The sequence below is a fragment of the Eupeodes corollae genome, chromosome 2 (assembly GCF_945859685.1).
Source record: "Eupeodes corollae chromosome 2, idEupCoro1.1, whole genome shotgun sequence".
In the NCBI taxonomy this organism is placed as follows: Eukaryota; Metazoa; Arthropoda; class Insecta; order Diptera; family Syrphidae; genus Eupeodes; species Eupeodes corollae.
This window is the reverse complement of record NC_079148.1, coordinates 48,800,113-48,823,118: the sequence shown is the minus strand read 5'-3', so window position 1 is coordinate 48,823,118 and position 23,006 is coordinate 48,800,113. Positions and strand designations below refer to the sequence as shown.

General features: G+C 34.8%; 1 protein-coding gene across 2 annotated transcripts in view; it reads right to left on the bottom strand.

The window, feature by feature from the left end:
• Positions 1-7,764: 7,764 nt before the first annotated feature.
• Positions 7,765-23,006, bottom strand: part of LOC129946199 (netrin-B) — a 158,262-nt gene continuing 143,020 nt past the window's right edge. The window contains exons 5-7 of one of the 2 annotated variants that reach the window (XM_056056292.1): positions 8,947-9,012; positions 8,581-8,815; positions 7,765-8,509 (exon numbers count right to left, since the gene is read on the bottom strand). In XM_056056292.1, the coding sequence (XP_055912267.1) occupies positions 8,368-8,509; positions 8,581-8,815; positions 8,947-9,012 (443 nt within the window). In that variant the 3' untranslated portion in view covers positions 7,765-8,367. The remainder of the gene's footprint in view (positions 8,510-8,580; positions 8,816-8,946; positions 9,013-23,006) is intronic. The other variant, XM_056056293.1, reaches the window with a different exon arrangement.

Genomic DNA, 23,006 nt, shown 5'->3' with positions numbered 1-23,006 from the left:
AATCGAACTATTTCATCCTATGTACAATGTTGTTGGTAATTTTAAAATTCAATTGAAAACTGTAATAAAAAAAGGAACACCGACATAAAAAAAAATTGATAAGATCAAAGAGAGATATTGACTTCAAATTCTTCATCTCATACAAAATATTGTTATGAATATTTTGTTAAAGATTGAAGCAAGACAAATCGACAGACAGGATGGGAAGTTAAAAGTCTGGTTCGCACCCCAGCCCATTTTTTTTTTTAAATTGTTGTAATATACAAGACAATTCATTTCTTAAAGTCCTTTCAGCATTTTTTGATAAAATAAATAAGGTTGCACACCAGTCGTTTAAGAACTAGGGCTAAGTGACTTACAACTATTCCTGTGTGCGAGTAATGTTGTCAAGGATGGAGGGGACCTACAATTACATATAAGCCGAATGCAAACGGCTAATTTGAGTAAGCACTTTTCATGACAAGAATTACTTTTAGTCAATTCTTCGCAAGATGCAGGACTCGTGAAAAAAACTTTAAATGGCACAGGCACGGATTGAACCAAAGACCTCTGGCATGCCTGTAGTTACCTGTATTACTTGTAAAACAGAGTTTATTTAATATCTCTTCTATAGTTTTTGAGATATGACCGACGAAAAAAGTATCCAACACACCTAGAGGATCTACAAGAACGTCTTACTAAAAAATCAATTATTTAGATTCAAAGGACCTTAAAACCTCGGTAAATTTTAATTGAACCTAAGACCTCTGGCAAGCCTGTAATTATCTGGGGCCCTACTCTGTTATGCGTTTCGGAAGCCAATCCGATATTCGATTCGTTTATGAATTCGTACTCTGTAAAATGTTCGAGTCGAATAAAACAGTCGTCTAGTACTTTTTCTATTTATCAAATAGATTTTCCGAGTCTCGAAGTATTTCTTATGAGATTTGTCAAAAAAAAAAATAAAAACAAATCACAAAGAAGACGAGGAAAAAATTAAAATCAAAATTCAGTCAATATTATCACTTGAGAATTATCGTAATGACTTTTTTTAGACTTCACTGCTTTGCATTTGCCACATCTCTCTTTTTAATTCAAGCTTAGAAAGTATAAGCAGATTTTTTTCATAGTCTATTCGTTTTTTGTGTTGAAATTTGTCTTTTGCCAAAGGCATACTTTTTTTCTTTCAAGTCATACGAATTCCACCATAGTTTGAAATGCATGTGATTGAATAAAATTATTATTTTCTTATTTCACACAACTTAACACAATTTTCCTTTTGTGTCTTTAAAAACGACTTTCGAATTGCAATTCGGTACCTCTCTTGGTGTAGAAACAAAATTTTCGTTTTCGAACGCTAATGACATTCGGAAGCGAATTGCCAGGTACAAAAAATAAGAATGTGGATTTATCATTCCGTAATTACTGGATTTCTTATCCGCATTAGAAATAGAGAGTACAAAATATTCGTTTTCGAAAATATTTGCTTTCGAAACGCATTACGGAGTAGGACCCCTGTATTACCAGTAAAATAGAGTTTACTTAATCAACCCTATCCTTCTATTCACGTGGATCGTATATTCGATTCACCCATTCGATTCCCTTTCACACTGCCTTTAGATTCTGCTATTCATCGGGTGAACTACATTATCCCAAACCAATTTGACATTCAAGCAATCAGCTGTTCATGTAAAAATCTTGGGAATGTTGGATAAATTGTTTTGATTCTCACAAAAATTAAGTTTATTAAATTCACATAAACAGAATAATTTGTGTAATTTTTGGAAATGGGCAGTATTGGACATTTTAATCCTCATACAGAGAGCTTCGGAGAAATGTTAAAGAGTGTCTTGCTTCCCCTAAAAATGTTAAAATTCTTTTATTTACAAAAAAAATAATCTAAATTTAGCAATAAATTAGTTTTTACTTACATTTTGACTACAAAAATTAACAAACCAGACATCAAATGAGAACTCCACCGCATTTTATATGCGGATCTGAATTGTATAGAATTAATGCTTTTAATACCGCGCAAGATTACGACGTTACCGACATACACAGATTCACTTCGAATGAATAGCAGAATAATGAATATCTCTTTCTGTTTATTTTTTTAATACAATAAAATGACACTTGTTGTTGGTGAGCCCTATACTATGTAAAAATTACATTGTATATAGCCATTCTTATTCCTATAATAAAATGATCAGTTGACATTCTACTTTAAAATGCTTTCCTAAAAAATGATGGTCTTATTTCTTTCATAATTTTCCTATATAACTTGTAAAGCATTCATCAACACCACAAATCTTTTGTTAACTTTTCCACAAATAAATATTTACAGATCATAGACAAAACTTGTTAACAAGATTTTCTACCTGGTTGTCAAATTATCCTTTTGATTTTTTTATAGCGTTAGTTCGAGTCCGAATTCAAAATCAATCAATGAGGTTTTTGAGATAAAACATTTAAAATTATAAAAGAAATTATATTGAACTTTTTGAGGCTATAAATTCATAAACTAGTTTTCTAAATAAACTTCGATATTACGTTTGAATTTTGCCACTGTCTTTAGTAGTTGTTAGCCTTAAGCTGTTTCACATAAAGCTTAAAAGAACGCTAAAGCATTTGTGTAAAATTATTTTGCAAAACTGTAGAAAAGTTATGTTTTGTTCCTATAACAAATTCCTTGTCTATTGGAAAAGTCTAAATAATGTTGAAAAGCCCATAAAAGCATAGCATTCACGGTTTTTCAAAACTTTTTAAAACATATCATATTCAATTTTTTTGTTCGATTTTGTTTCAGTGCAGTACCTTTACATTCTGTCAGACAAAATTATCTCAAAGTAATTTAAAATTCAAATAAACAGCGCTCATGTACATACAAACCTTTCAATAACTTATCCATTTTTCAATTTGTTAATTTCAAATGGAATTTGCAGTATTGATTTTTGTTCTAATTGTAAGCAGAGACATGTGAACTTCGGATTAGAAAATAAAAAAAATGTTTGAAACTGTGGGGCTTACCAAAAACATTTGGTTTAATAAAAGAGCACGTCGTTTTGTATTGTATATTGTTGGATCGAGTCTTCCACTTAGGCAGCAAAATGATTCAATTTTCCTAACATCGATCTTTTAACCCAAACACCCCTTTAATTGTTTGTCCTAGGAGTTTTATCCAATTACAAATTTATCGGCATTACTTTTTGGTATATCGGCATTTAATTTTATTTCAGAAAAGATTGCAGGAAATCGGTCTTTGTTGGTCGTTTAAACCCTAAAAATCTATTAACTACAAGGCAATATTTTAAATAATTCATACAAAATTAGTTTTTACTTATATTTTCCTTACAACCAACCAACATATCAGAATAGATCTGTATTTCTTTTTAAGGTCGGGCATATTAAAAAACTTGTGTTTCTTTTTTAATCAGAGCTGTAGCTCGGAACAATCTCTATGAGCTTTGAATAAGATGACCGAGTGAAAGGAATAAAAAGCTGAGCGTTGATGACTTCACGTTTGTTTGGTGTGGTATGACAGACACATGTCAAATTCTAAAACTATTGACATTTCAGTTGTAATTTATGTTTTTTTAAATAAATCTGTGAGTTTTTATAAAACTCCCAGTGCTCTGCTATGAGGTTTAAACAAAAAAGAGGCTGGGATGCGACCCACACGTGGTGAACATCGGGTGCCTAGTACCTCAGCTGGAGATTGGGTTCCAACCCCAGTGGAAAGTTGTTGGGGGCAGAAAACGAGAGAGGTGGGGAGAAGTGTTTCCACTAAGGCACTTCTCCTTATCCAGACGGCAGCGGAGGAATTTCCGAAATGGAATCAATGGTGGCGTCTACAGTTCCAGTAAGGTTGAACTAATTAGTGAACACCTTGTAGGGCTTTTTCGACTTATTCGGAGCCCAGGCCTACAAGGATTGGTTTTATACGGCTCCCCATCCTTGGAGTTATACTTACCCTACAGGTTAAAGCTTTCATAGTTGCGAAGCACCAACAAGCCTCGGATACGGACGGATTTACTGTTGATAACCAACCCAAACGAATTAAGGACAACGAACTTCGGAAATGCACGTGGAATGTTAGGTCCCTTAACAGACTACGTGCGGCCGAAGAATTATCGAAGGCACTAGACTGCTATAACACGAGGCAAAAAGAGGATGAAAAAGTGAGATATTTACTATAGTGACTGCTACCACGAAAACCAACATCGCTTCTTTGGATGCGGCTTCGTCATTGGAGCCAGACTTAGGCAAGAAATCTTAAGCTATAGGTGCATCTACGAACGGCTCATGACCATACGCATCAAGGCTAAACTGGGCAACATTAGCCTGATATGCGCGCACGCCCCCACAGAAGAGAAAGACGACAACACCAAAGATATGTTCTTCGGGCTCCTAGACAAAACATATGAGCAGCGCCCTAGCTACGATATTAAAATAATACTGGGCGATTTTAATGCCAAGCTAGGAAGGGAAGACATCTTTGGTGGAATAATCGGGAAGAACAGGCTGCACAACAACACTTCCGACAACGGATTCAGGCTCATAGATTTTGCTGCGTTGCGAAATGTCATGGTAGCCAGTACGCTTTTTCCACACCTCAACATCCACAAAGGAAATTGGACTTCTCCAGATCAATCTACCGTCAACCAGATTGACCATATTGCAATCGACGCCAGACAGGCTTCCAGCATTATGGTGTACGATCTTTCCGAGGAGCTAACATCGAGTCGGACCACTACCTCGTTGTAGCCAAGGTAGCACTTCGGATTTCCAGACCCAAGGCAAAACAATAAGGTGCTGGGAGAAGGTACAACGTCGAACGGCTACAATCGCCAAATCCTTTTCCGACCGAGTTACAACTAAGCTCTCTCGAAGTTATCTGCCGCCAACACAATATATCGAAAACCAGTGGCAACATTGCCAAGATGCAATCAGAGAAGCCACATCTGATGTGCTGGGTTTCAAACACCCACTAACAACAAACCCCTGGTTTGATGAGGAATGTCGGCAGGCAAATGCAGCCAAAAACAGGCACGCAAAGCGGCGCTGCATAAAAGGACGAGAGCTGCTCATGAGCTCTATGAGCAGAAGAGGCGAGAGGAACGCTGACTTCTCAGAAGGAAAAAGAGAGGGCATGAAAAGCGTGCGGTCGAAGATGTTGGGAGGTTTAAAAGCAGGAATGAAGTTCTAAAGTTTTATGAACAGGTGAAACCAAATTTACAGGTACATAAACCTAGAACCGAAGGCTGCAAAGACGAAAGTGGAAACATCATAGTGGAACCGCAGTCAATGCTGAGGATATGGAAGGACCACTTCTGCAGACTGTATAACGGCGATGACGCGACGAACCGAATTCCGCTGTCAGGCAGGATAATGATCTATTCAACATAGACGACGAAAGCCAACAATCCCGTCCTCCCGACTTAGACGAAGTAAAGATTGCCATATCTAATCTGAAGTCTAATAAAGCCGCTGGAGTGGATTTCTTGAACGCCGAGCTCTTTTAAGCAGGTGGAGATAAGTTGGTTAGGAGCATGCACCAACTTATCTGTAAGATATGGTCGGAAGAAAGCATGCCCGATGAATGGAACCTCAGGAATCAGTCTACTTAACATCGCCTATAAAATCTTCTCTGCCGTAATATGTGAACGTCTAAAGCCCATCGTCAACAACCTGATAGGTCCTTATCAGTGTTGTTTTAGACCAGGAAAGTCTACAGTTGATCAAATATTCACATTACGGCAGATCCTGGAAAAAACCCCAAAAACGCCAAATCGACACCCTCCAACTTTTCATCGATTTCAAGTCCGCATATGACAGTATCTACAGGGATGAGCTGTATAGAGCCATGTCTAGTTTTGGCATCCCTGCAAAACTCGTCCGTTTGTGCAGGATGGCCATGGAGAATTCACTCTGCTCCATAAAGGTTGGAAACAACTAAACAGAACTTTTCGATGTCAAAAAAGGTTTTAGACAAGGTGATGCGCTGTCAAGTAAGTTTTTTAAACTTGGTGCTTAAAAGAATAGTGCAGAGCTCACACGTCAACACTAGAGGCACTATCTTTCAAAAGTCTGTCCAACTACTGGCATATGCTGATGACATTGACATAATCGGAAGAACTCAGCGTGATGTCAATGGGGCTTTTGTGAGTATTGAGGCAGAGGCGGCAAAAATGGGTTTAACGGTTAATGAAGGCAAAACAAAGTACATGCTGTCGTCTAGAAAGGACATACAACACCGACTTCTTGGTCAAAACGTCACAATCGACAGACGTAACTTTGAGGTAGTCAAGGACTTCGTCTACCTAGGCTCCGCTGTAAACGCAGAAAACAACACCAGCGCTGAGATCAAACGCAGAATAACTCTTGCTAACCGATGTTTCTTTGGACTAAGAAAGCAATTGAGTGGTAAAGTCCTCTCTCGAGGGACCAAAGTGTTGCTATATAAGACCCTTATCATCCCCGTCCTGCTATACGGTGCAGAAGCATGGACTATGACAAAAGTGGATGAAATCACCTTGGGTCGCTTCGAGATAAAAGTTCTTTGTGTGCTCTACGGTCCCGTATGGAGAAGTTTGTTGGGTGAGGCCCTAGTTCACACAGGACTGTAGCGCCACCTTAAGTAAGTAAGTTCGTGAAATTTTGGAGGTGAAATTTTTTTTTTTAAATATAGCGGCTTAGTATCGCGTCACAATTTATTATATACAATTTAATTCAAGTCTCTAGCTTTTTTGGTTCATGAGATATTTAGGGTTAACCAAAATGTTCATCTTTTTTTAAACTGCTATGGTAAAAAAACAACGATCTCTATTTTCTTGAGAGCCCTTTCTGCATCTTTCGCACGTACACACACACGTACTGACATCTTTCTTAAAATCTTTTATTAGGACTCTAGAGTCCTTGAAACGTCGAGAAATGTCAAAATTTTCAATTTTACAAACCGGAGCTATTACAATAACTTCCTACGGGAAGTTACAAACACCCAATGAATGCGTTCATGTGAACAAAACAACAGAATACTAAGCAGTATAACTGACGTTACAGACTTTCATACAGATTCACTTTGAATTGATGTCAAGAAACTGAAAATTTCAAGTTCAAGGAAAATAAAATCTCCACTGACGAATAGCAGAAAAAAAGGCTGATAGAAACAAATGAATAATGATAAACAACCTCATAATGACAGTTTCCAGAAAATATTTAAATAACAAAGTTAATAAAGATAAGTACTTAAAAAATAACCATACATAATAGAAATGTGAGACTTCAAACCAGGAAAGTAAAATATATTTTTTGGTTTGTAAGGCAGACGAAATACCTTTGTTTCATTGACCAGTGTTTCCTTTTTTATCTACCATAGGCGTTGTGGCTTTTTAGTTCGGAGTAGAGCCCGAATTGTCTAACAAAAAATTATGTTTATTCTGAACTTTCAGAGCTTCTAATGTTTTTCTTTTTTCGTTCTAAACATTCTCTGAGCTTCTATTAGCTCAGAATAAAATAACTCATTCCTTAAAATTTAATGCTGTTGACGTGAAATTAGTTTCTCATTTTCATTTAAGTTTTGAATCTTATTTTTTGTTTTAAAGGGAGAAATTGACGTTAATTGACAAATGTCAAATAGTGATAGCTAAGTGCTTAGAGGATATTCAGAGCATTCTTAATATGCCCGGACTTGGCTCAGCACATTTTTCTGAGTCAAAAAAGAAGAACTTGATTTTTCTAAAAAAACATTATTTTATAATATTTAAACAATAAATGACTACAACAATCCTCGAGTTCAATACATTTTTTATTTTTTTAATAAAACAAAAACAATTGATTGAATTTTTGGTTTTCTGTTGTTTTTCTTTTTATTGTTATTGTTGCTATTTTTGTTTCATTTTTATTTATTTCGGTTTCATCTATTTCTAGCGACTAAAATTCTTATCCAAATTAAATATGGCAATAATAATCTTTTTTTTGTATTGTTAAGGTTAAGTATATTTAACACAATTATTTTCTTTTAAATTAAATAGTTCTTTGTTTATAATATTGCTTATTGCTAATTATTGTAGTAATAATTAAAATATTTTCCATAATATTACTAAAATATTATTTTAAGATATTTTTGTTTCTTTGATAAATAAAGAATTTTAAATTTACATTAAGAACTAGATTGAATTATAAAAAAAAATAAAAAAACAAAAAAATAAGTATAGTATTAAAAATAAATAAATGCGCGTTGTGGATATATTTCTGTAAGTTTAAAATTAAATCTAAATATACAAATAATATAATATATATATATACGGATTTAGTGTATACAGTTTTTTGTTTTTGTTTTGTTTTATTTTAATTTAGACTTTCTATATAATTTTTGTTTTTGTTATTGTTTCATTCGCAAGTTCGCGCCCGCCTTTGGAAGCGTTTCATACGTCTGTACCACTCGTCCTTCCATTCTATAACAATTGATCGTGGCCCAATACCTAGATAACCAGGTGGAGCTTCGGAGTCCTTACCTAATACAAGGTAAGATCTGAAAAAATAGTTAAATAGAAGTAAAGTTTTAATTTTGAACAAACATATAACAACACAAATGAAATGTACCTATTAATTTTGATTTTTGGACATCGACATTCCAGATCTTTATATGGTATCATCCATGTCATAGGTCCTCGTTTCATCATCGTACTCGAAGTGCCTGCTACTTGCGGGGACCTTTTGAATACCGCTTGGATGCTTATATCGAACTTGACCATTTCTTCTTGGCTTTCCTTCGTGTATTGTTCGCTGCTGCTCACTTCTGTGCTCGTTTCTCGACCAATTACCTTTACCATTATTGCTGTAAATAAATGTACACTGTTTTATTACATATTCTTAAGGGTGGATTATGGAATCCGCAATATTGGACTCTCAGTAATTCGCAATGAGGTTTGCTCATTTCTAAAATCGGTAAAGGATTTATTTTCTTACCGTAGTCTCTTTTGCAATACTTGTTGAGATTTAGCCTTTTTGTGTTTATTTTGCATTTTTCGCATTCTGAAAAAATATAAAAAGAAATAATTTTAACGAAGCTAAATTTCATTTCCAACTTATTTTGTTCACAAAGATATTGTAAGCGGGACCGTTGATTTTTATTAGTACTTTATTATTGATGTTGTATTAAATACAGATTAGTTAAGCACACAACTGAGAAATTTTGCCATTTTTTATTTCAAGAGGCATACTTTTGGTCGCTGGCCAATCTTACTTTAATTTCTGGACTAACATTTGACAGTTAGTTAGCATACTATTTGGACTTCTGTCACTCTTCAAGATGTCACTTTTTAACATTTGACAAATAAGAACTACATTCTTCTATTCTTCAACAATGCATTCATATTGTTAAAATTTAATATCAAATGGAGAAATTCATGCTTACTTTTGGTTGCAAACAAAGTCTCGAGGAGATTTATAAAGTAAGATCAATCTTGGGCATATCTGTTAAAATTGAACCACTCCGAAAATCTAAAGTTGTTCCGCAGGGCAAACGTTGCCAAGCTTTTGGTTATACCCAAAAATACTGCAACCAAGAGTTGTCCTATGAGCAAAGATCAGAAAGCAAAATGTGTGAACTGCAAGGGTAATCACCCGGCAAGCTATAGAGGCTGCCCAGTTGCCAAAAAATTCCAAGAGCTCAGAAGCAAAAATACATCTGCTAGAGACAAACGCAGTAATACAGTAAATACCGATTTAACAGCTGAAAACAATACTAAGAAGGAACCGCCTAAAAAGGCTGTTCAAAGTAAAAGCGATGAAAAGAAAGCATATTCTCATACTGTGAAAAATGTGCGGAAGAATGAAGAGACTTCCATAACAGAAATGCTACAACTTATTTTTAAAAGAATTGATAAACAGGACTCAAATGCTTAGCAAAAAAGTCGCTCTTAAAAAACAATGATGGACAGAACACTTAAAATCGCTACATGGAATGTATACGGTCTTATACAACATTCATCCGAATTAAAAATCTTTTTAGATCTAGAACATATCGATATTTGCCTGGTGTCCGAAACTCATTTCTCGAATGGGCAAAGTCTAGATAATGTAAAGAAAACTATTCATGTTACCACGCTCTACATCCAGCTGACAAGGCAAGAGGTGGATCGGCAATTCTTATAAAAGAAAGCTTGAAACATTATGAAGTAGCCAATTTTACTGGTGAAAATATGCAAGAAACAACTATTAGTATTGGTATGAAAAAGAAAGAGTTTAAGATAGCAGCTATATACTGCCCACCAAGGCGCTCCCCGACAGAAGATGACTATACAGATCTATTTGATCTTCTTGGGCATAACTTTCTTGTTGGCGGAGACTTTAATGCGAAACACACCCATCAGGGTTCAAGACTTATATAAACAAATGGCAAAAGACTTTTCCAAGCAGGCCGCAAATACAATTGCAATTCTATTCCTCCAGGACGCCAACTTACTGTCCTTCCGATACTAACAAAATACCAGACGTTATTGACTTTTTCGTAGCTAAGGAATCAAACGAAATCACATTAGTGTCGAAGGTAATTATGACCTGTCATCAGATCATACTCCAGTGATTCTATCACTAAGTGAATCGGAAGTACTAGAAAAAAAAATCCAAAGCTTGTAAATAAGAAAACAAACTGGAATGATTTTAGAAAACGGCTTTTAAGTTTTATAAATTTAAGATCTCCCATGGATCGAGAAAATTGACCATGAAGTGGAACAATTTATTGCTGATGTGCAACAGACCGCTGAAGAAAGTACTCCAACATTTTCTAATAGAAGACAAAATGAAATAAAATATTCTTTAGAGATAAGAGAATTGATAATAGAGAAAAGAAGAGCTCGAAGAAAATGGCAAAATATTAGATTTCCAGATGATAAAACAACGTTTAACCGTATAAGCAACAATCCTAAAAAACAAATAAACAAATTCTAAAATGATTCAGGACATTCCTAAGGAATTTAACGACTGATGCTTCAACCGATTTTTCGCTATGGAAAGCAGCCAAGCGCCTGAAAAGACCGCATTTACAAAACTCGCCCTTGAAATCTCAAGATGGGAAATGGATCGGTAACTCGAAAGAAAAAGCTAACCTTTTCGCTGAACATCTTGCGAGTGTTTTTAAGCAATACTCATCAAACGCGGCTGAAAATAACTTACAGTTTTTTGATAAGAAAGATGAAAGTGAAATACCAATTGTAAGACTTAAAAAAATAAAAAGTATGTGTTTACATCAACTACCAAATAAAAAATCACCAGGTTACGATCTAATTACTGCTCAGGTTATGAAGGAAATGCCATTGAAAGCCTTCATAAAACTCCAGTATATAATAAATGCATGCCTTAAGCACCGGTATGTCCAGCACCATTGGAAAATTGCTGTAGTAATTGTCATACCAAAGCAAGGTAAACCCCCTACAGAAGTGACGGCTTACAGACCAATATCGCTTATACCAATTATGGCAAAAGTTTTTGAAAAACTGCTTCTGAAGAGACTTAGCAAAATCGTAGAAGAAAGAAGGTTAATCCCAAACCATCAGTTTGGCTTTAGAAATAAACATTCCACGATAGACCAAGTTCATAGAATATCGGATGTAATAGAAAAAGCATTAGAAGAAAAACAAGTATGTTCAGCTATTTTCTTGGATGTTGCTCAAGCTTTTGACAATGTTTGGCATGAGGGACTTGAGTACAAACTGCAAAGGGATCTTCTCAGTCAGTACTTTGAAAAATTAAATGATTTATCAATTCAAAACAAAATAATGCTGTATAATCAAGAACTAAAGCCTTTTTGGACCTATGGAATCCAATTATGGGGCTGTACAAAGGAAACAAATACCGAAATAATCCAAAAATTCCAAAGCAAAGTCCTTCGTGGAATAGTTAATGCACCTTGGTACATAAGAAATACCGATCTACATCGTGACTTACAAATAGAAATGGTTACAGAAGTTGTTAAAAGAAAGCTGTATCGCACAGCCAGAGACTGCAAAGTCATACTAATTCTAAAATGAGGTCCGTCTTGAATATAAGAAACCATGCTCGGAGATTAAGAAGAACCAAGCCTCATGTACTTATGGTCTAAAAAAAACATGGGAAAGGATTAAAAGTTTAAACTTTCCCCAAAGTGATTGTACAAAGTTAAGAAAGAAAAATTGGAAGTCGATCCTTCAAGATTGGTCCTGATGAAGAGGTGGTTTTAGTGGTTAAGAGTCCCACACTACTTGGTGTCGAATACTGCCAAGAGTCTTTTAAAGATTTTCTCCTGTCAAAAAAAAAAAAAAACCGATACAACACCGACTAAGGTTTTAAAGCTTTTAACACATTCATCAGCAACGCCGCCGAATACTCGCTGGTTGGGTCTTGAAATGTTTATCAAAAACTTCATTAATAAGCATGCATTAGCATTATGGCGTTATGGCTTGAACTGAATGACATTGGCTTCAATTTTAGACAGATAGGGTGTTTTCGGATACCTTATTGTTACTGTTTGTAAAAGAACTGAACAGCTGATTGAAATCAGCTGGGATGTCAAAAAAGAAATCCAAAGGTATTTAAGAATCGTCGCATTCACAAAGCTAGTAGCTATGTAGTCAAAATTCAACTAGCTTTGTGAATGCAAAACTACACTACAAAGCTAGTCAATCTGGAACTGTCATATTACTGACAAATGCAGATATATGAAATAGGAAACATTTTCGATTTGATAACTTTTACTTATCTTTTGTGTTTTTAAATTCAATAAAATCAAATTTAAGACAATTTGAATGAGTTATATTTGTATTTAATTACTGAATGATACAATCATTCTCCACTAACTTTATAGCCGATTTTTTTAAACTACGTCAGAGGGGAAATTTCAACTACTTTTGTGGTTAGATGTAGCCACTAGCTTTGTGAATGCTACCAATTTCTGGTATATTTGGGTATTTGACAGAACAGCTGATTTAACAAATGTTTGAATTTGAACGAATCCGAAAAAGAACTTCAAATTTGTATGTTTTTCCTAAAAACCGAATATGAATCATTAAAATTATTGGTAGAACACTTTCCTTTACAATATTTTTGGACGTCGAAATCTAAATGTTCTCTCTTTTGTGAATATTCCACATATCCAATATTGCCATCCAACACGAGTTTGAACGCACCCATTGATGTGGTGTTTACATATTTCTCTTTAGCAAGATGGTGATGAAAAATATGACAGTTAACAGCAGAATCAAATTATTGTTCCTTAATTCTCGACCAATGAAAAAAAAACAACACGAGTTCCCGAATGTCGTGAATTTCACTCTTAAGGATAATGACATTTATCCTTAGTCAAGATATTTACAAACGGGGCGAGAATGGATCTCTTCTTATTTGCAGTTAAAAATCCCTGTTTTGAAAATTCAAACTCAAAGCGATAGCTCCTATAACTCTTTTTTGTAGAAAGTGCATGAAGTACGATAAAGGTAGTGATTAAGAGTTCATAAAGCCATCACCATCTAGGGAAAGGAAGTAAACAGTTTTCTTTTGGCCCAGATCAAAGAAAACGATACCCCATTTCCAGACTTATAAAAATGGAATAAGCATCTCTTCTAGAAATATTCTCTGGAGATTCTATATAGCATAAGAAACATTGCTTAACTAAACTAAATACAAAAATATAACCTAACCCACTAAATACCCAGCTAAACGTGACAAGATTCTTATTTTGATCACTTAAGTAAATTTAAAAAGTTAACACCTCCTCCATAGAAATAAAATTTTATCGTTTCTCTCTTTCTATGGGCAAAAATACATGTCAAGAATATTTCTCTGCGCTTTGGGCTATAGAAAGGAAGAATCTAAACATGGATAAAGTCCTTAAAGATTATAAATATTAAAAACAAGGGAAAAAATGTTTCTGTTCAAAGGCAGAAGAAACACTAAACAATTTGTTAAAGTGTCATTCAATATTATAAACGTAATATGCATAAAAACTATAAAACTATACATGTACCTAACAAATATATTATAGGAACGTCTCCCTATAGCTCCATGTCTTATCTCCAATCGCGGAAAGTTGAGTTAAACAGCTATAGATATGGATACAACATCTACCTAATGTGTCGGTACTATAGTTCGAGTATACGTCAACACCAACACCAACCCCAACACCCCCTACCTACTTTATACGTTTTACGGAACATGTAAACTTTTCCAAGAGCCTTTATAGAGGAAGTTGTCGTCTGGAGGGTGTTCTCCTCAGTTTATGTCACAACAACCGGCATACTTGAAGAATACATAATAATATGTATGTATGTGTATAGTAGTGATGATGATTTGATGATGACAGCATTGCTGCCAACCTATCATACGCATTAGGGGGAGTGTGTAAAACCGTTGCATCATTTTTTGTTTTAGTTTTTATGAACGGAATATCAAGTTTATCCTTCAATCAAACTTATCATGTGTATACATCGGGTTTCAACGCAATCTTAAATTAAATAGTACCTTCATATAGAAAGTATATAATATAAATAATGATGGTGTCTTCTCAAAGCGTTGCAAGACTTGAGAATTGTTACTGCAAAGGAATTTAATGAGAAGGTAATACGAGAAAAAGTAATTCCGTTTTTCTTTTTATTAAGAATGCTTAAATAAAAAAAATAGTAAAAATCCCTGACAGGAATCTAAAAGTCATAGAATCATTATTTTCAAAAACACACAATTTTTTTCAAGGACATCTTTACAAAGCTATGTTGCTGTACCTATGTACATCTGTGATATGTGCATCTACGTAATGTGCTTTTGAACAAATTTCTTCAACATCATTATCATTATCTTTTATTTTTTTAGTCGCGTTCAATGCACCAACAAACCGTTTGGTTCTTCAATACTTTCCTTGCTTTTTCTTTCTATAGGTTCACTGGCACTATAAGGAGATTTTAAGAAGGGTACAAGGGGTGACTGTGTCAAAGTAAAGTTATATGCGTGAGCATCGAAGAACCGTTTGAATAAATACAATTTCTGATTTGATTCAAGAAGTATTTTGTCGTTGATAATAATGAAAAAAGTCATATGTACATTGTACATGTCAAAGTGCATGCTCGACTTTATGTCAGTACAACGGAATGTGAGGATATATGGCGTCTAAATGTATATCAATGTCTTTATAAACATATTAAATTGATGTTTTAAGGATCCTTTTTTCTCTTGAGGATAAAAAGTATAATTGTAGAATCATTTCTTGCTAAAAACGTATTTAATTTTTTTCCTGACGGAAACTCATTTACAGATGATTTTCTTCTGTAAAAAAAATGCCAAATCGTTTCATTAATTTTTGGTTCAATTGTATGCCATTCCAATGACACACTTCTGTCAAAGTCAAACATATTTTTAAGTAAGATTTCGACTAGGAACCTTTTTTAAAATGGTTGCGTTCAATCTCGTATTGGATAGGGTATCTTGGATAGGTGGATTTTAAGATACCTTGTCGAACGAGTTGGATAGTTGTCAAAAAATAAAAACAACTTTCAGCTGTTCACAACAAGCAAAGAAACATTTAAGCTTTGAAGTCCAAATTGTTGTAACATAAAATATTGAATTGATTAATTGATAGATGCGTTACAATTTACCTAATAAATAAGAGATAACGTTAATCTTTAATCTATGTTAAATTTCCTCTTAGCTCAATTGGAATTCTATACGAATAATAATTTACTTGTAAAATCTACGGTTTTAAACGATTTACGTTTAACAGAAAACTATCCTAACAGAAACGAGGACTACAATGAAGTGACAATACCTAGATATACTTTGGAAGAATTTCGATCTCATTTCCTAATTAGCAGATGTTGCCTTGCGTTTTTGTTTACCAACAAATTCAAAAAGCTGAAATTAATTTTTAAGTTTCTTGAAATTCAACCATGTGTTGATTCAGCTGTTCTGTCAGTTACCTACATAACCCAGAAATTTTTGGATTCCCTTTTTTGACATCTCAGCTGTATACCCTATCTGTCTAAGATTGAACGCAGCCAATAATAGAAATGTTAAATGGTTGCTATGGCCAACCTGTCAAAAAAACATAAATGATTGGTTAGCGAGGAAAACCAATGATTGTTCTTAGTGGCCTCCAAGATATTTTACGAGAGTTGAGCAGCTGCAATTACGAACGGCTGGAAACGTACAGTGTTTAGCAGCATGCTGATTTCAGTTTCAGTATTCTACATAACTACAATTTCAGATAGATGGGGTATCCGAAAACCTTTCTGTGAATGTTTTACGTACAAAACAAAAATTTGAATCTGACAATCTTGATATGTGTTGGAAAGAAAAATCTCGAGATGTTAGTTGAATTGTATTTTTGAAAAGGATTTTTATACAACAGACTATGACGAAATTGTTTTAATTTAAGGTGTAGTTGACCAATTTCCAAACGAGTTTTAGCAGTCTAAATCTTGCAGACACAAGGTTGATACGGCTCCCGGAAATTACGCCAGAATTTTTTTTGGAAAAAACGCCACAAAATTCTTCATACAAAATTCTTGCTTCTTTTCCTAGGAAAAAATCCCAAATTTTTCTGGCAAAATTTCGGAATTTCAGGCATTTTTTCCTAAAAATTTTCTGGCTTTTTTTTATTTACAGAAATAGAAAAAAGGCAAAAAAAAAATATTTGGAAAAAAGCCAGTAATAAAATTTCTGGCGTTTTTTCCTTTTTATGTTTAGGAAAAATCGCCAGACTATACTGTATTTTGTATAAATTGTTGTAATAAATAAATAGTTTAACTACACATTCTTTGTCTTTATCATCTATTGTAAGAATTATTGTTTAGTTGCGAAGCGGATGTAATATTATGTAGTATATGTCAGGTCCTTCCACCAAACGTTGTGTTGTTGCCGTGCAGGCATATGAAAATATGCTCGAAGTGCAACTTAAAGTTGCAAGCTCAAACAGTTGCAGATTCAAACGAAAATTACAAATGTCCATGCTGCCGGCAAGTTTACATTTAGTAAAAATATTTTGTTCTTTTCCATTTTGTTAAATAAATTGTTACAAATAAAAAAATATATTGAAAACTTAAGTAATTTTTGCGTGGCAGCCACGCCGTAACCGCGCCGCCGGCCCGCGCCCGCCCCCCGCGGGTGCATGTCAGGGGCTGTTTTTTCCTGTTGTGATAAAATGTCTACAATATTGGCCAAAATATTTTCTGGCTTTTTTTCCAAATTAATATTAGGAAATTAGGCCAGAATATATCAATTGGTTTTCTGGCCTAATTTCCATTTTGGTTTCTGGTTTTCTTTCCATTTCTGTCTGGCACAATTTCCAATGTTTCTGGCTTTTTTTTCACAAAAAAATTCTGCTTCTTTTTCCAATTTGAAGCAGAAAACATTTTCTGGCGTTTTTTCCAAAAAAAAATTCTGGCGTAATTTCCGGAAGCCGGTTGATACAAATATTTTCAAATTAATTGCTAAAAGTTATTTTTATTTTTGACAGCTACTTCAATTTATCTATCCAACTCATTTACGAACGTTCCAGGAAAGGTGAAGTTTAGGATTGATAGCATCCATTGATGGGTATACCAGTGATTTTTTTAATGACTGCCAGCAGGTGTCGCTGCGAGGTTTTATTTTGACAATAAAAAACCCAATGTTTTTTTGAAAATTCATTACATTTTATTGTAAAGGAAAACATAGTCAGCCAAGACTACGGGTCCAGCGCTATATCATTCCCATAAAATGTCCCATGACCAATTTGCACATTTGCGATAACTTCACTAATTACATCTTTAAGGCTTTGAATCGATTGTGGAGCATTGACGTAGGCTATACCTGTTATCTTTCACGTGTCACAAAATAAAAAAAAACTATAAAGGTGTGATAAATAACAACAACTTGGTGGTACATTGCTATCACCTCTTCAAAAAATATCAAAGTCAGGAATATTTTCTGGCGAAAGTGCGAATTGGTTTTTTCACCTTTTTAAAGTAATTTTTATATTTTCATGAAGCGTGTAACGGTCCGTTTGTAATGATGGCGGAGTTTTGACTTGTCAAATGCCAGAAGATAGCAGATTTAAAAGTGACAGCTATTCTTATTGGAAAACCTAATGCGGAGTTTTGACTTGTAAAATGCCAAAAGATAGCAGATTAAAAAGTGAGTTTTAGCCTTTTGGTTAAAGTCGTTAGCTATTATTATTATATTATAATCTTAGTAATGATAACTTAACCATTTTAGTTTCCCTCTACGCAGCGAACCCCAAAAATAAAGGACTGCGAGTAAGTTAATAAAAACTAGAGAACACCTGGTAAATATTCAGGTGATTGCTCTTCTTTTAAAGTGGGTTATCAAATTGTTGGCCTTCATTTAATTTTTTAAATATACTGACACCATTTTAAAGTTTGTAGATTTGTTTTTGAAGTTTAAATTATTATATTCTTGTTTAAATACACAACACAGTATAAACATGTGATTCAGTATACATTTTTTAAATAGCGTTTTCAGTCCGCAGTGTTTAATTTATTTCAAGGAAAATAACATTATTTCTCTAACGCCAGTCTTAATCCAATTCCACATCGCATTCAGTCACTTTTTTCCCTTTTATAAGACTGTCAACTATGTCAACTTGCATTTCACACAGGCATCTTAATTAATTAAGCGTCATTCGTTTACGCGAAGTACATTCCATTTAACATTTATTAAAGTCCATCCAGAAAGAGGAGTTTCATATTTAGAATTCCATGTCAAATGATTTGAATTTATTTATTTAAAAAAAAAAACAAATACAATTAAGCTTAAGAAAATAACGCTGATGCATTCGCATAAACAAAAGCGTATTGCATTCTTAAAATTTCGACGTTCCTAACCTATCAATCAATGATTACCTAAATAGATAAATAATTACTCAATATAAATAAAACTTAGACTTTAACCAGTATCGCGAAATGATTTCATTCAATTATACACCAATTAGCAAGGCATCTGTGCCATCCGTGAGGTTTATTTATAGAATTAAAAAAAAAAAAAACAAAAAAACAAAAACTGGTGAGTGTTCTGCTTCATTTCGACTTGAAGCGCAAGTATAGATACTTTCACTTTTAGACGAAGTTACAAAATTAAGAATTTTCTTATTTAAACAAAACGAAATCGGGATCAGCGTTTCAAGGAGTTCCCTGTTGATTTTGGCCTATCTCGCGGCTGCCAAGTGCCAATAGTTTATTACCGTGTGCGAGAGTGCTAGATCTAAATTTCAATATCAGAACGTTTTTGGTTTTTTTTTTCGTTGTGAGTTTTGAGATTCCAACGAATTTTCAGTGCGACAGAATAGGTACATTTTTGAACCACGAGAACGGTAGGAAACTGTCTTGCGTGCGTTGTGTTTTGTTTATGCTTGGATTTTGTTTGGGTTGTCTTTGAGATTTCATCAGGACCGGACTATACCACATAACCGCCTTACTTCTCGAACATCGGAGTTATATTCGCATAAGCTGTCAAAAAGTGTAGAACGTCTTGGTTCCCATTACTCGTAGCTGACATCTATGTCTGTATTTACAAAGTTTGAAAACAGTTTAAAGTTTGTTTCGAAAACAATATATTGAGCTTGCATTGAGATTTAATGGGAATTTGATTGAAATGTCAAAAATATTACATCCGAAAGCTGCCCAACTCGAACGGCTTCTTCTTCAGCTTTGTTTGCATTGAATTCGTAAGATTAACTATATATTTTGACAGCTGTTGTAGCGACATCTATATTTCAGCCAAATAAGAAGATGAAATTAGGAAGTCATTAGTTTTAAAGACTTTATAAGCATTTTTTAATATAAAATTCTACATTTAATGGTAGTTTTTTTAGACTTCAGCCGAAATTTGTCCAATGTGAATTCTTTACATAAACCGATTTGAAATACGAAATTAAAGTTAAAAATATACAGTATATTTCAAAAAAAGACTAGGAGCCCTCAGAGTAGGAACAGTTGGGCCCAAATACACTTGTCTCATTAGTACCGTAAGTAATGCAGCAATGGATTCGGTGTCAAAGGAGTGTGGTGTTTCAAAAATAGATACCGATTCAGACTGCAAATGCTCTTTTCCGTTCATTGTTTTTTTCTGTTTTCTTTTACTGTGAGTCATGACTTTTTGAGTTTAAATTTTAATTGTATACTTAAATGAAGTGCACTGCACTAACAGTACCCTAGAATATTAAAAATAGAAACAATATCACCTGCACTATTAAAAGAATATTTGAGAATTATTGATTTTGAAGACTTATGTTGTGCGTTTTAAGCTAAGTTTACATTCGAATGTCAGGTATGGCAATACTGTAAGATCTGTAATTGTCATTATTACAAATGACTTCTTACGGTCTTGCCTAATTTGGGAGTTAAAAAGGTGTGAAATAAGAAATAATTGATTCTGTGGAGGTATTTTGTTTAACTTAGGGCCCATTTATAGCTATTGCTGAAATTAATGGCGAAAAAAAGTTTGACCGAATATTTTATTGCGTTTTTTTGTAATTGGAAATACAAATTATGAACTGATCGGTTCAATATTACTCAAATAATTTTTTTGATAATAAACACACACTCAAGGGGAGATTACTACCCTTTTTATGCAGAGGCACAGTGTGAGCACTGGGAAGAGGAGAGAGGGTTTAAAAGGAGATGTCGGTACAGGTTGGTTTTGAATTCCTGATTATTGCAATGACTAGGAAAGACAGAGTGTGGTACGGCTAAAGAACGAATCTCTGCATTTGACAGTACGACCGAAGTTGGACTCCAGGGTATACTGATGAGCATTCCTAGAAGAGCGAGTATTACGGTTAAACTGTTTAAGGGGAGGAATGCAACTGGCTATTTCACTAGAGCATAAGCCGTTAAAATGACGGTAAAAAAGGGTCAGACAAGAGACCTTACGACAATGCGAAGTAAATGAACTTATGATGATATTATCATCTATCAATTTAAATGCTCTACGTTCAATACCATCCAAGAGGCTTAAGTAGGTTTCAGGAGCACCAGCCTAGAGATGGGAGTTATACTCAAGCTTTGGACGTATATAAGACTTGTAGATAACAGCCAGATCAGAAGGGGTAAAATATTTCTTGCATCGTCTAAGGAAACCCAAACACCTTGCGGCATTTTTAGCGATATCGCGTATGTGATCATTCCACAAGAGGTGGTTGGTGACACACATACCGAGAATATCGAGGTGTTCAGTCTCATTGATGCAAGTGCCATCCATGGATAATGGCAATGGGGGTTTATCTCGCTTAAACGATACAAGACAGCATTGCGTTTTCGAAGCATTAAATTACACTCTATTTTTTAATCCCCATGGAACAATGCTGTTTAGATCGGAATTTAATGAGCTTATCATATTTTGTCGTAGCAGTTCCACTACCGAAGAAGAAGAATATGAGTCTAAAAACGAATATGAAAAGCTAAGAGTACTATCGTCAGCGAAACAATGTATTGGATTAGATGTTGCAGACAGAAGATCATTAATAAAAATGAGAAATAATGTTGGAGATAAAACAGAGCCCTGGGGCACAGCATCATTTATTTTATGGTTTTCAGACTTGAATCCATCCAATACTATTTGTATTGCACGATCCGAAAAAAAATTCTAATCCAATGAAGCAGGGATTCATGAAAACCGAATGCACGCATTTTCGATAAGAGAGCCTGATGCCAAACCCTATCAAATGCTTTTGAAATATCAAGTGCAATAATCTTACTTTCTCTAAAACGATGTAAAGATTTGCTCCGCTGCTCGGTGAGATGAACCATGAGATTACCAGTGGACCTATTGCTACGAATGCCGTATTGCCGGTCATTAAGAACCAGCGGATTTATGTGTGTTTAGATCTCTTAGGACTCTTGCCACAGTAAGAGTGCGAAAAAAGATTGGTCCCATAGAATCATTAACTCTCTCAAGTACAGGCGGAGTCTTAAAATTCACTGGCAGCGTAGAATTGGCAGCGAACTGCCTAGCAAAGAGATTAGCTTTCTCTAAAGAGTTAACAAAAGGAGTGTCATTGACAACGAACGTAGGAACCGAAGAAGAGAAAGAATTCCTCATGTTTTTTTACAAATGACCAAACATTTTTACTGCCTTTGGGACATTGCAGTATTTTTTGCCGTAACTTTTGGTCATGTAAAAATTTGGTCTGTCGAATATAGGTGTTTGAACTTTAAAGCAACTGGTTAAAGCAACGGAAACTAACCTCTTTGGCCCTAATAACCTCTTTACAGCTCGCATCAAACTAAGCGTTTTCCTTGGGTCTGACACTTTTAACCCTGTTTGGTATAAAAGTTCTCATTCCCAGGAGAATCAAACTTGTGATCATATCAGCGCTGGCGTCAACGTCACTATCGAGGAAGCAGTCACCAGTTAAAGATCCTGAAGTAATTATTGAGGCCTTCCCAGTTGGCTTTCTTATTGCCAAACGGTTCTCTTAGGAGCTCTTTCTTTAACTGAACAGTTTTGACATGAGAAATTTGCTGATATAACACAATGGTTAGATGTGCCTAGAGGAGATAGAACAGGGTACTTATCAGGGTCAGAGGTAAGAAACAAGTCAAGAATGTTTTCTGCTCGACCTTCAACGTCTGATATTCGGGTTGGCTCGTTGACTAGCTGAGTTAGGTAGTTTAGCTTAGCGAAGATTTCTGCACACACTCTATCGGGTATTGTCTGGCCTAAATGTTGAGGCCATGAAAAATTGTGTACATTGAAATAGCCCGTAACAACGATTTCAGTGCGATGATAGGTCTAAACAATTCTTTGGATGGAATCAGACAAAGCATCAAATTCACGAGAAGTTGATACTCTGTAAGTGGTAAGAGCTGATAAGCAACATTATTCCTAATGTATATGGCGAGGCCGTGGTGGGAAAAGAATAAAGGCAGCAAGCTATACCCATGAATACAAAATTCAGCAGGATCGGAATCCTCACCTACTTGGGTTTCACTTAGTGTCAAAACAGCTGGCTGTATGAAACAGTATGGCGGTATGCCAACTAAAAATTTGCCCTTAGCCCACGAATA